Source organism: Cottoperca gobio, chromosome 16, assembly GCF_900634415.1.
Source record: "Cottoperca gobio chromosome 16, fCotGob3.1, whole genome shotgun sequence".
In the NCBI taxonomy this organism is placed as follows: Eukaryota; Metazoa; Chordata; class Actinopteri; order Perciformes; family Bovichtidae; genus Cottoperca; species Cottoperca gobio.
The window spans coordinates 22,580,263-22,593,799 of record NC_041370.1 but is presented as its reverse complement, the minus strand read 5'-3'; the positions used below and the strand labels follow the sequence as shown (position 1 = coordinate 22,593,799).

At 43.0% G+C, this 13,537-nt stretch overlaps 1 protein-coding gene across 3 annotated transcripts in view; it reads right to left on the bottom strand.

Moving 5' to 3' along the window:
- The window catches only part of vps13b (vacuolar protein sorting 13 homolog B), a 315,620-nt gene that overhangs the window by 6,154 nt on the left and 295,929 nt on the right, over positions 1 to 13,537 (bottom strand). For all 3 annotated transcript variants that reach the window (XM_029452593.1, XM_029452595.1, XM_029452594.1), the window contains exons 52-63: positions 13,121 to 13,328; positions 11,338 to 11,526; positions 10,574 to 10,720; positions 8,217 to 8,503; positions 7,463 to 7,590; positions 7,169 to 7,365; positions 6,001 to 6,119; positions 4,905 to 5,358; positions 3,859 to 4,023; positions 3,460 to 3,688; positions 1,041 to 1,217; positions 537 to 707 (exon numbers count right to left, since the gene is read on the bottom strand). In XM_029452593.1, the coding sequence (XP_029308453.1) occupies positions 537 to 707; positions 1,041 to 1,217; positions 3,460 to 3,688; positions 3,859 to 4,023; positions 4,905 to 5,358; positions 6,001 to 6,119; positions 7,169 to 7,365; positions 7,463 to 7,590; positions 8,217 to 8,503; positions 10,574 to 10,720; positions 11,338 to 11,526; positions 13,121 to 13,328 (2,471 nt within the window). The remainder of the gene's footprint in view (positions 1 to 536; positions 708 to 1,040; positions 1,218 to 3,459; positions 3,689 to 3,858; positions 4,024 to 4,904; positions 5,359 to 6,000; positions 6,120 to 7,168; positions 7,366 to 7,462; positions 7,591 to 8,216; positions 8,504 to 10,573; positions 10,721 to 11,337; positions 11,527 to 13,120; positions 13,329 to 13,537) is intronic.

Sequence of the window (13,537 nt, the reverse complement as noted above, 5' to 3'; positions counted from 1 at the left end):
TCAGTACATATCGAGTGACGTGATGCTAAGGGAAGAGAGATCCTATATTGGGCTTGATGAGAAAATTATAATAAAAAACTATATTGCTAAGTTAGAACACTTTTCCTTGGCTTTCACACATTACTTGTAATGATTGCTTTTGCTGTAATCCCAACATTGTGATTGCAACCCTTCATGTTTTCAAATTTCTCTGGCTAACGTTTTTACCATGTGTGACAGAGAATGAGTCAACAGATTCTGTTATTTGTTCCAATTCTCATCTAAAACCACTCATTTTGTATGATTGAGAAGATGATAAATAGTGAGTTGCAGGACCAGGATCAGATTTAAACTAAATTCTGATATATAGAGGGGTGATGATAAGAATATTACTGCAACGTGTTGCTGTATAGGAATGTTGTAAAACTCTCAAATGTCAAAATAATGATTACATGAGATGCATTTAAGTCTGTGTGTGTGTGTGTGTGTGTGTGTGTGTGTGTGTGTGTGTGTGTGTGTGTGTGTGTGTGTGTGTGTGCGTGTGCGTCCCTACACACCTAACAAGCTAATGCCGAGTCGTGACAGCCCCTGCCTCAGTCCGTCCCCGAGGCTCTCTGGTAGCTGGCGTCTCCACTCCTCCTGCCTGGTGTAGTGCTCCTCATCCAGAGACAGGCGGTCCATGTTCCTGGCCAGGCTCGTGGCTAAGTTGGTGATGGACGTCAGCGTGCCTGAACACAAATGTGACATGTTCAAACTTGATGTTCGGAGCGTGCAGTGACTTCATCTCTGACGAAAACCAAAACTGTTCATCACAAACCATTGCATGATGACAACATGAAACAGAGTTTATACACAACGTATGTGCTGTATCAGTCTGGAAGAAGATATATAAGTAAGTATGTTTGTGACTATACACGTGTATATAAGGAAGTATGTTTGTGACTATACACGTGTATATAAGTAAGATATTACTACATATTATTTGTCCATGATTACAAATGTATGGGCATAGAGATTAGATATTTTTTAATTAGCCAAGGCATTAAGAACATCTGCGTTACCTTTTGAGATATGCTTGACGAAGGAGGTGGTCCCTCTGGACACTCCGCTGACGAAGGCTCCAGGCCCGCGTGTTAGACCCTCATATGGCAGCCGGAAGAAGTCGGACACACCGTTACCGATACTCCGCACCAGGCTGGCAGGACTGCCCAGGATCTCCAAAGATCCCACCACCCAACCTGAGACCGAGCAGCAGGCACAGCACAGGATGCTTGTCAAATAAAACGTGTTATATTATCAAAATGTACGTCTTTTTCTTTTTTTATAGAGTTCTTAGCGTAGAGTTGCTATCCGTCCTTCTTTCTGTTTCTGTTCAATTTAACTTTACAAGAAGTATTTGGACTAAAAGCAAATATTTAAATAAATAAACTTTTTGGAGGTAGCCACAATGGTGTTATAATACACAATTTATAGAACTGACATACTGGATAATCCCACAGTCATCTTTTAGACTGCTGAAATGGGTTTTGTATTCAACAGAAACACATCTGGAACACCTGCTTTTAGGAGGAACATTATGCATACAAGCCCCCCCGAGTAAACTTTTACTATCTTTGACTTGCCAAAAGCAGTTTGGAGTAGGAGGCCCTCCCAATGTAAACATCTGACAGAGAAAATGTTTTTACATCATGATCATATTTACAACATTATGTTAATTATATCAGAATTATTTTTCTCAACAATACAAAGATTCTCAAAAGCGCACACACACACACACACACACACACACACACACACACACACATACATGTGCCACAGCTAGATTTACAGCCTCCTACTATCTCACCTCATCTCTCTCATTCAACCGTAGAGTCCCCTTCAGATGGCACGGCTCATTGATATTTATGCACTGACAATTGCATCTCAAAAATCAAATAGCCATTTCTCAAGACGCCGACCCCGCTCTGCTCTTATTCTCTGTCAATTTGCACTTGAGTGATGGGCTCTAATGGTAGGAAACCAACTCCAGCGGGGCCTAGTGGTCGTTTCTGCTTCACATGGTCGCCCAGTTGTGGTTTTGGTAAAGCATAAACTCCTGACAGGAGCTGATGTTTACAGGGCTGAGTCATGCTTTTAAACACACATCCTATACATACACTGGTGTGTATGCAGAGATAGTGTATGCCTTTTAATATCCATATGGCCATAAGTCTTTACATGTGCATATGTGTGGATTTACGCCCGTCGGTGTATACGTGATCGTAATGCTGTACATCGTAATATCAATCAGTCACAGAATGCAATGCTTCCCGTTGCCCCTCACTCCAAGATGACTCAGGAAGAGGAGAACGCGGTGAGGTGATGTGTTGAAATATGAGCAGAAATGAAGGCTCTAATGAGAGACAGCGGGAAGGAAGTGTTGGTCCAGAACGGTGATTTCTGATGTGGAAATGACCGGCTTAAATCAGAACATGTGTGGAGGCTTTGACTAGACAGGAGGACAGTGCAGGACAGAGCTACGGGGCCTTTATAGGCCTGATAAGTCAGACTCTGCCGTCCACAGATTATCCGTAACATACTGCCTATACATCATGAGTCATCAATCAAAGCTTAGAATAAAACAGTAAATTATGACAACGAGAGAATCTAAATCTTGTTCGAGCCTCCAGTGATTTAGATTTGGCTTCCTGGAGCTCCACAGTTTAACTGCACTTTCTGCCACAAAGCAATGGGAGCCCTTGGGTACAATCATTTCAAAGCTCAACTCTAGACTTAGTGAGAATACATTGAGTTTCTCACTTCCTGTTATTCTTCTGTCCATATTTGCCTAAACTGACTACTTATGAGCCTTGGATTTGAGTGTGAGCCTATCTGAGACATTAAATCTGTGTCCCTGAAGTGTCAATATTCAATTCACTTTACTTCAGACACACACAGTCCAATAAATACAAATAATAAAATAAATATGAGGTCAACCACACAGCTGCATTTGTATTGATGTAATAATTTGCAATTTGTCAACATCGCATGAAAGGTGTGAACAATACTATTCACAAACATACGACTTGCACTTGTCCACATGGGAGCTTGAGCGATATTCTGAATGCATCATTAAATGTCACCAGAAGCTTCTTTATTGTTGCTTTACTTTAACTGCATTCAGTTTGCAAACACGTTGCACCTCCTCCTCCTCATCATCATCCTCATCATCCTCATCATCATCCTCATCATCATCATCATCATCCTCATCATCATCATCATCACACAGATCAGTCCTGAGGATGTGACACAATATTTTAGACTGCCATAAACAATGATCCTCATTGGGTTTAGCAAGGAATCAGATAATAGAAATCAGTGTAGTCTAGGAAACACAAGCTAGCTTGATGGACCATGAGCTGTCTGGTGTGATTATTGTGGCAGCAGGTGAATTTGAGGCATTTGAGAGAGAAAGACTCCCTCCATCCATCCACTACCTACCGGCTCTGAAGAGGGCTCCAGCAGCGTAGTGCATGGCCAGTGCGTGGACTAGCTGTCTGGCCGTGGTGCACAGCGGGCCTCTCTCAAACAGGGAGAAGGAGAGAGGCGTGTGGTCTGAAGCGATGTACAACTTCAGGGAGGCGTGGATGCTGACCAACAGGTTGACTGGCTGGATGGTCAGCCTCCGCAGCCGCACAGGGTGGACCAACGCCTGCACCGACTGAAGCACCTGGAAGAAATGTTATAGCTTTAGTGTGTAATGACCACAAGTACTACTAATGATTATAACATCTGATAAATGACCTGTAATAAATCCTGTGATACACAGCACAGACACAAGTTGCTTTATCAGACTAGGTAATAATGGCTGAATTATTATTTCATGAATGAATAGCGCACCTGTTCAGGGAGGATGGGGGCTGATCCACACTCTCGACTCCTCTGGGTCTCTGCTCTGGCTGAGGCCATGGCACTGTCAGGGATGTAGGTGTGGAACAGAGTCTTAATGTAGTAAACAAAGGTGTCTTCGAGGTAGACTCTGGCCGGTTGGAGCTCGAAGGTGATCTGAGGAGAAAACAGTAAAAGCTGTTGTGAAAACTGTTGATTCATGAAGGGAATAAACAGACGTGAACACATTTCCCTGTCTCTTTAAGAGGGAGATGGTGTCGAAGGAATGGTGTCTTTTTTAAATGAGCACTCATGTCTCCCTTGCATAAGAAATCTGCTCTCAATTAAACTACATAAATACATGTCATAATAATATGCAAACTACGGAAGCCCTGAGAGGCAAGTGAGACATTTCTTTTTCTGGTGATCCATTTTCTAAGTCTGATCTAAAAGGTTTTCTCTCCTGTGTTTATGACTTAAGAAGAGGTGAAAGGTTTTGCCAGGTGAATTCTTTTTTTGTCAAGATACTTTGTTTTGTGTTGTTATACTAATTTCGGAGAGGCTGAAGAGCACCACTACCTCATGTTCTAAATAGGACTAAAATCATTCATGCTTTCTTTCAGGGGAGTTTTAATTCCACTGTAAACACGAGGTACATATAGTGTTAGCAGGTTATGTAACATTACTGTCATGTCTTTCTTTTGGCTTCAATGTATTTTAATCAGTGCTAATCGACCTCTTTTAATCTTTAATCTAGTCTTTTTTAGAACATAGGGGCTTCTTGTGGCTGAAATGATTATAACAACAAACAGAAAAAAACTTTTTCCACACTTGTTTCACAGATGATAAAAAAAATGAAAAAAATAAAACTTAAAAGATTATCCTGCTCCAAAACCTTTTTGAACCTGTTCATAAGTCACAGGAGAGAAAACAATTAAGATCAGACTTAGAAAATGGATCACCAGAAAATAAAAATGTCTCCCTTCCCTCTCAGGGCTGCTGTAGAACCAACTGTGACAAAGAAAATAGAAATACGAAGACAGAAGAATGAATCCAACCTCCTCCGCATTGCATTTGTCCCCAGCCAGCGTCATCCTCAGCTGCAGGAAACAAGAGTGTTTGAACTCCTCCAGGGCTTCAGGAGACTCAGTGGGGTTGGCATCGTTGCTCCACTGACCCCCCCCAGGCTCGGCACCCCCTCTCTGATCCTGGCACAGCAGCACAGGGAAGTGGAAGCTTGCTCGGTTATACAGCTGGTTGTCTACTTGCAGACTGGAGCAGTAGACCTCGATCAGAGAGGCGATGGGCAACAGAGCCGAGATGGGGGCTGCGCCCATGTCAGGGTCAACAGCCAGCTCTGGGGGCAGGGAGGTGCGTTTTGGAGCCAGGCTGAGGAGCAGCTTGGTCAGCGTGAGTCTGAGCAACTCCACAGATCCAGAGGGATTGGTGATGTCATCACTCAACACCACACTAGCTTCACTGAGGAGCACTCTACAGGACAGCTTAGGAAACCTGAAACAAAACACAAGTTATTCATTTGAAAGTTTTACATGTTGAAATAAATAAAGGACTATATGAATGGTTTTCATTGATGAATGTCTAGCAATCATTTATACAGTCCAATTGCCCTTTATTACTGTCTATAAGAAAGAAAACATCTCCATCTCAGACATAACTTAAGTCTTCGTCATTTTATGATTCAGATGTAGAAGAGACCAAACTTATTCATCTTGTGCTGATGTTTCATGAATTTCCTACCACCAGAACCAAGAACATTGTCTGACGTAATTTGTTTACATTTACCTAATATGTGATTATATTAATTTCCTGTTTTGCCAAATGAAAATGCAGCTATGTGTTGATGTAATGGAATAAAGCTGTACTACTCATTTCTCTCGTGACAACACAAGAAGGTTTTATTGCCCTCCTGTGGTCCAAATGATGCCTTCATGTTTTCAGTCTAGTAACAACTGCTGCACGAAAACATTGTTGTTAACAATAATCATAAAGCAAATCTGAAGTGCAACACAATAAAAGGCTCACAGGTAGATAGCTTGAGGTCCGGAAGAACAACACACATGAATGATTTGCTATGGTTCAGATATGTAGGGACATAAAACAACAACAATAAAAGCACTGCCTGTGAACACATACCTGCTGTGCTGGTTGATCACAGCGTCCATGCTGCCCTCTGGTGCCAGAGACAGAACCAGGGTGCCTTTCTCATACACCACGTCAATGTAGAGACAGCCAAAGCCTGGCAGGAACACCACCTGAGCAACAACACAGATCTGCAGTGAGATGGAGTGTGCTCATTTTCACTCTAAATTAACTCTGAGGAGGTAACTTTACCCATTCACACATTCATAACTAAGTGTTCTTTGTATGTGTTTCAGAGCATACATGTGTCTGACTTTAACCTCCGGCACTGCAGGTTCAGAGTGATCAGCCCCTCATGTGACAAAAGGAAGTAGATCCCTGCTAAACTTCGCTGAGCAGTCATAACAAGTCCAACCTTTGACCTCTCACCCCTACCACAGAGGTCAGACTCAGACTTCACAGTAACCAGAGATACACAGCCTCAACCTCAACCCAACCTGCAGCTGGCTAGACACAACACCGAACATTACACGCACTGCTCCTTAACATCTGACTAACACAACCTCACCACTGCTGACCAAACCAAACATACTGTCTGGCTAGCTACTTTACCCCAGTGAGCACACACACTTCACCAACACATATTCTAGTACGCACAAACATAGTGTTGATCTTTAGCTTTGTGCAAAATAATAAATTCAATTAAAATGGGGGAAATGTGTATAAATTGAGCACCGAACATCACATTTTTCACAATGCCCTGAATGTATTTATCCAGTGTAGCTATGCAATATATCGCAATTTTGTACGATAGATAAAGTATATTGTCATACAGACAAAAATAAAGCTAGGTCTGGGCCTAATGAGTTAAAGGGCATTACATCCTGTAATAACGTTTCAGGCTGTTATTAGTCAGTTAATTCAAAACACATCACACTATAAGCCTGTGATGGGGCTACTCTCCTTTTAGCAGCTAAAGCTTGACAAACTCTGGCTCCACCAAACTGCCAGTTCCAGTATCAGTGAGAGCAATCTTTGTGTTTAAATGACAAGTACAGATGATTTCTCCAACTGAAGAGGGATGATAAATAATAATATTCCTACACTTACTTAAATCAAAAGGGAAATATAATGTATATTTAGTGCTGAGGTGCGACCCCTCACACCTGAGACACAATCCTGACATCTTTATACCTTACCCCACCTACATACATGCTCTCACCTGAGTGCCGGGGCAGTTGATATCTATGGGGTCAGTCCAGCCAGGGGAGCTGTGGTCTGAGGTGGTTTTGAGCAGCAGTGTGGGCAGCATCTCTTTCTGCCTGCACTCAGGGAAACTGGAAAAGTGGTGGTAGAGCTCATGGTGCAGGGAGCAATTAGCAGGCAGAGGACAGCAGTAAACCTCAGTCTTTGGAGTTTCTATTTGAAGACAAAAGAAAGTAGTACAATAGTATACTAGTAGTAGCAGTACGAGGAGAGGAGACTTGTCCTGTCCAGTCGGGCCTTTTCTTCCTACCTTTGACAGTTTCCTTTAGCAGCAGTGGGATAGGACACTTATTGTGGATCAGCATACGAGGACAGGGGTCCTCTTTCAGGATGATGTATGTCACCCCAAGGTGCTCCTGATATATCAGTACTATGCTTCTGCAAAAAATAAATAAAAACAAGGCCATAAATACAGTGTCCACAGACAGCTCATATCCCAACCCCTTCTAACCACACATAGATAAGAGCTCCCACATCCACCAACATGTCAAACGTCACATTACTGCTATGTCCATTTGCAAATCTCTGAGGTGCATCCATGGGCAGAGCCCTAACTGAAACCAGGCGCTGACACTGTCGCTCTGTGTGTGTCCATATTTGTGTTTGGCTTCACATGTTACATTTGCACACAGTAAATGAGAGCCAAGCTGTCCAGTCACACCAGAACACAAGTGTGAAGACAAATATGATATGCTCATATGTATTGTATGTAGCCTGCGCTTTTGGTAATTGCAGGATAAAATAGCTTTTTACTAGGGTTAAAATTAAGACAAAAGACTACAAGAAATAAAGGGAGAAAGAGGGATCAATTGTACAAGACGTGCAGAGAGACTGACAGTGGAAATGTTGAGGGCATTTCTCATTTTGCTTCGTCTGCAGTGTTTAACAAGCTGTGACCAGCAACAGTACCTCCCTGCTTTATGTCCTGTGCCCGCTGGGGTTCGGTACCCTGCTCTAAATGGACTGTCTCAGCCAGCACAGAGAGAATGCTCCGCTTCACCCACCTGCTGCTCAGGCCACCCCCAGAGTCCGCTTCCCCAGGAACAGACAAACTCTGCCTGGGGAAGTCTGATCGGATGGGAGCGGGGAGGCTCCATGCTGTAGATCCAACTCCAACATCAGGCCTGGGAAAAAGGCTAAAGAGCATGTGTTTTAGTGGCAGCGGGAACTCCACCGTTCCCTGGACGCTGGTCTGGAGGAGGTCCCAGCACGGCACAGTGCAGGGTTTGGCCTGGGACAATTCTTCAGAGGGGGCCAGGCTGAACAGTGCTGTCTCTGGTATCTCACAGGCCTGAGGAGAGGACACATGATGTAAATGATGAAAAGGAAATGAGAGGAAAGGGAAAGAAAGGAAGAGAGGAGAGGAAAATGAGTTGAAGAGAGTATATGAGGAGAGGACAAAAGCAAAAAAAGAAAGAAAAGAAGGGGAGGAGGGGAGAGGGAAAAAAAGGAGAGGGAAAAGAAAGAAAAATAAGCAGATGATGAAGGAAAATCATAAAAGAAAAAAAGATGGAAGAGAAGAGAAAAATAAATAATGAAAGTGAGGAAAGCGAATGAGAATAAAGCCAAGTGGACAAAAGCATCAGAAAGGATATGAAGAAAAGAAAGACGGAGAGCAAAGAAGATGTAAGTGATTACAACAAAAGATACATGGTAAAACCACATTGTTATTGTACTCTCTTCTCTCTCACTGAGATTAGTGCTAAATTGGTAGCAGAGAAGCCCTGCTGTGCTGGTTTAGCAGCCAGAGAGCAGCAAGTAGTCGAGGACTACAGGGATTAGGCAGTAAGCATGATGAATAGACCGACTAGAAAGGCATTCCTCGCCTTGTTTGTGGTCTGCGTTATTGTTAAGCCCACCGCCCACTATTTAGTTTTTTTAAGCTCTTTTTCTAAAAAAGGTTATTCAGTCAATTAGTGGCAACTGGCAAACTGTCATCCTTCTTTAAGAGGATCTGAAGGCTCGTTAAATGACATCACTACATTGTTGCTCTCTTTGGGGACAAGCAGCAGATGAAAGCGAGAAGGGAAACCTGCATCCAATTCTGGGTATTTGCCTAATGTCCCAATGAAGTGCCATTGCCACATGGTGAAAAAAGGTGGAGGGAGAGAGGGGGAGCAACATGATCTGATGGAAAACGACTTGCTTACGTCCGAAACTATGTGTATGTGTGGTAGTGCTGGGGTGGATGTGTGTGAGTAATGTGCACAGGGAATATACCGATGTGTGAAGTTTCAGAAACTTGAGCAAGACAGGACAGACATGATGCACATGTACATGAAAACACACACAGAGGTATGTGTATGTTATGAGGCATTAAAGCTGTGGGCCCAGAATCTACACTATTTCCCTGTGTTTTAGAAAGCTGGAGCAAACATTAGGCTGGTGGGGGCTTAGAGACCGGCAGGTGTCGGGATGTATGAAATGTTAGCCTGAAACTTCTCAATTGTTCTATACCAGCACAAGCAGTTGATCTAACTGCTTGAATCTTTAGTATGCAGCAATTTCCTAAAAAACAATATAGACCCTCATACAGTCACCACTGAAGACCTACTACAAGTGTATAGTGGAGTCAGTATCTGCACAGACCCTGCACTCCTCTTTTTCTGGGCATCAACATAGAGCCTTTGGGCCACACTTTTGGGGGGGAACCTCAGCCAATTAGCAGGGTGTGCAGCCCGTTCTCATCCCTGCCCCTTGGGGCCTCTCTTTCCATGGCTGATGATACCAAGTCACAAAAGGTCATGTATGATACAAAGCGGTGGTGTGTGACGATGATAATGGATTGTTATATCGCTGTGTTTTTATGTGCTTCTGCTTCAGTTCAGTAGTTCCTCTGTCTGTGTGCTGAGAGCAGCGGAAACAGGCACAGCGGACACAGTAGGAGCAACAACTTCCCCCAGGGTTTGGGTTTATTTGTACTTTAGAACGTAACGTAATGAAACAATCAGAGAAGAACGTTTTATTCCTCTGATTCACTGCTTTGTTCTCGCCATCGCCGATCCCTCTCTTAATCACACTCTCACTCGCTGCTCTCTCTCTGGCTTGTTGAGCGGGGGAGGAGGGGCCGACGCAGAATCCTGTTTGTTTACAAACACCAAACCGACAAATGTGAAATACTATACCTTTAAATGAAGGTGGAGAAAAGCACAGACGGAAAGATTCTGTATTTGTGCATTTCATATTCAACATGAACAAAAACAACCCGGAGTTGACACGATTGACATTATTTCATTAAGTCAAAGAAATCCTCTGTACTCTGGTGAAGCTTTCTTTGAGTCACACTACTGACGTTTGTGTGATTCAGAGAACCCTGGGTTCAGTGCACAGTGAGAGGAGAGAGCCTGTTTATGCACATTACCTGCTCATCAGTTCCCAGTGCATGGCCAGTCAGCAGAGGCCTGCACTGAATCACGTAGGGAGTGTTGTTGACAAGAATTGTTCTGTCTTCTATCTGTAGAATCTGGATGCCGTGTCTAACCACAGATGACACACAGAACTGACACAGCTGCAGAGGAAACAACAGTCACTTAGTCGTCAGCTATAAATGATAAAAACAACTCATATTTTATTACTTGAGAAATATGGATATCGGCCTCCTGTGGTGAGATACAGAGCACGTTTTCAGTATATTAATACGTTGTTAGAAAACATTTGTATTGTGCCCACCATGGCTTTAAAGGAATACTGCACCCACACAATTACTCACCCGGTGTTCCCTTCCATTCTTAAAGAAAACCTTTTCTCTCATACGTCCATGGTGAACGAAGATTCTTTTTCACTAAACCTGCGTGTGTTTGGGAAGTAGTGAGCATACGACTGAATAAAAAAGACTTGGATTGTACTGCACGAGTTGTGTGACAGTTTGTAAACGGATGTTTTAATAAAGTTTTGCTGTTGTTAAACGCGAACTCCATCATCAAGACTTTTCTGTTTTGTTCACAGTGCAGGAGTTTTAGAAAAGGTTTCTTCAGAATATAAGGTAACACGGGGTGAGCAATTGCTATACAGATTATTACTTTGTGGCTGAAGTATTCCTTTAGTGTAAAATTCAATGACTTTCCAAATTCAATGACATTTAATGAGCAAGGGTGACTGTATCGTATAACAGCTTTGTTTCCTCACCTTCTGTCTGCCAGGGAAGGCTCCCAGGCTGATGTCGGCCTCTACATATCCCTCCTCATCCAGAGTGACCACCTCTGAGCCTGACCCCTCCTTCCACCGAGGAGAAGTCACGTCATGGACCAGCTTGAGAGCAGTGGACTTGTGGACGGTGTTAGTGTGGGCCCAGTAGATACCAATCTGGAAGGCTTCCTGGATGGAGGGGGACAAGAGGGCATCGAAGGGGTGAGAAGGAAAGATGAGAGAGTGAGGAAGGAGAATAATAAAGAAAAGGAATCAGAGGTCATCATTGTCAGTCATGTCAAACTAAATGCACTGTTAAAATAGACTTTATTTGATTGCATGTGGGAAGGGGCCACATGCTAGGGTCAAGTGCGGCTTCATTACCAACAACTCAGCACAATGTTTCTGACCGTGTCCATGTTCCCTGCATAGCATTTCAAATAGTCTATGGAGTATATAACTTCCATTACTGTTAGGAGAACATCATTTAAGAGCCCAACAAATGCTTGAATGACACACTGATTGTTCATCTGGCTCTGCAGCTAGCAGCATCATCAAACATGCCGATCAAATAGCAACCCTCTCCTATAAACCAATCAACTCTGAGAGAGTTTCAGAAGAGAGCTAAACTTCTCTTCATTTGACTTGCCATGATAAACAGAACGGTTCTGAAGAAATAATGTTTTATTTGTTTCTATTTCACAGGCTATTACACGTTTACAACTTTTTATTTTGTTTCTTTGAGCTGAATCATATCAGCACTTGTTCTTTGATATGCTGCCTTCCCGCTTAGCGCTGGCTTAGTAGAAAAATCTGTGTACGTGTGTTATGTTCCACAGCAGAGAAACCATCTGCAGACTACTTCTTCTGATCTCAGAAGCCAGTGAGAAGACATGTCTACAGTATACAGTGACAGAGCTTGGCTGCAGATAAAGACTGAGGCAAGGAATATTGTTGTAATGCAGCTTTGGAGTACGGTTTTGAGCTTATTAGTCAAGATGAGGAAAGAGCTGGTTTTTATAATGAAGGCTGTCATGCCACAAAAGGACCGACATCCAGGTCTTGATCTGAAGACAAAATATATATATAGAGTATCTATCTATATATATCAGTGCAAAAAGGAAGATCACTGCACATTGACTACAGTTTGGAAAGTATACAGAATCTGAATTTTTACTGGCAAAGTACTTTTGGCAATACTAAACTTGTGACCTGATGGGAAACATTCATGCAATATGATTTGTTTGATGTAGCATAGTAAATGGTATGAAAGTATTATATAAAAATGTAAGTGGTATAAGAAAATCAAGAACAGACTTTTACACATGAAGTTCAGTTGACTTGTCATAAGAAGCACTGCTCAGGTTGGGAAACACTCCCATCAGTGTACGATTGTTGACATGCAGGGTAAAAGCGATTTGAGTGGTCGGAAGACTAGAAAGGCTCTGTATAAATGAAAGTCCATTTACTATCCTGTGGCTGTGGAGGAGGGGAAATAACCCTGATGACATCATTATCTCAAATTGGGCTTGAAGACTACATGTTTTTAACAGTAAGCCTACATTACAAACTGAAGGCATTGAGTTTGGCAGACATGGGCACCTGGTAGGGGAGGTCTAAGGAATGATGCTATGAAGTTGCATTATGGGAAATGTAGGATTCAGCATTTTTGGAGCTTGCGACTAAAAGTCAGGATGCTGTGTCTTGGCTTCTGCAGCGTTGGTTTTGAATGTTATTTTAATCAGTCTCTTGCAGGGTACATGTACTGTAGTTGGCATCACACCTTGAAGTTGGGGGGTACAATGACCTTTCCGGCTGCTATCTGCAGTACGATGGTCTCTCCCTCAAAAAGCCAGAGGTCCCATTGGGAGTGGTTGGCCAGCAGCGCCCAGGGCAACAACTCCACCAGCAGAGTGTTGAGACCGGACTTCCAGCAGGATAACTTAACCTGCATGGGACTGTCCCACTGGGCAAGGGGCTCCAGCACTGACCTGTGGGGAGAGAACACACTATTACAGAAATCTCTCCAATGACTTCAGTATAGGAATTAGATTGTACTACAGTGACTCCTTGGTAGATATAAAGTATAGGAGAATATAGACACAGACAGAGCCAGTGGGAGCTTTGGTCTTTGCAGTGATGATGATGGTGCATACACTTTAAGCACAAGTAGACCTGTGTTGATGCCTTGCTCAACACT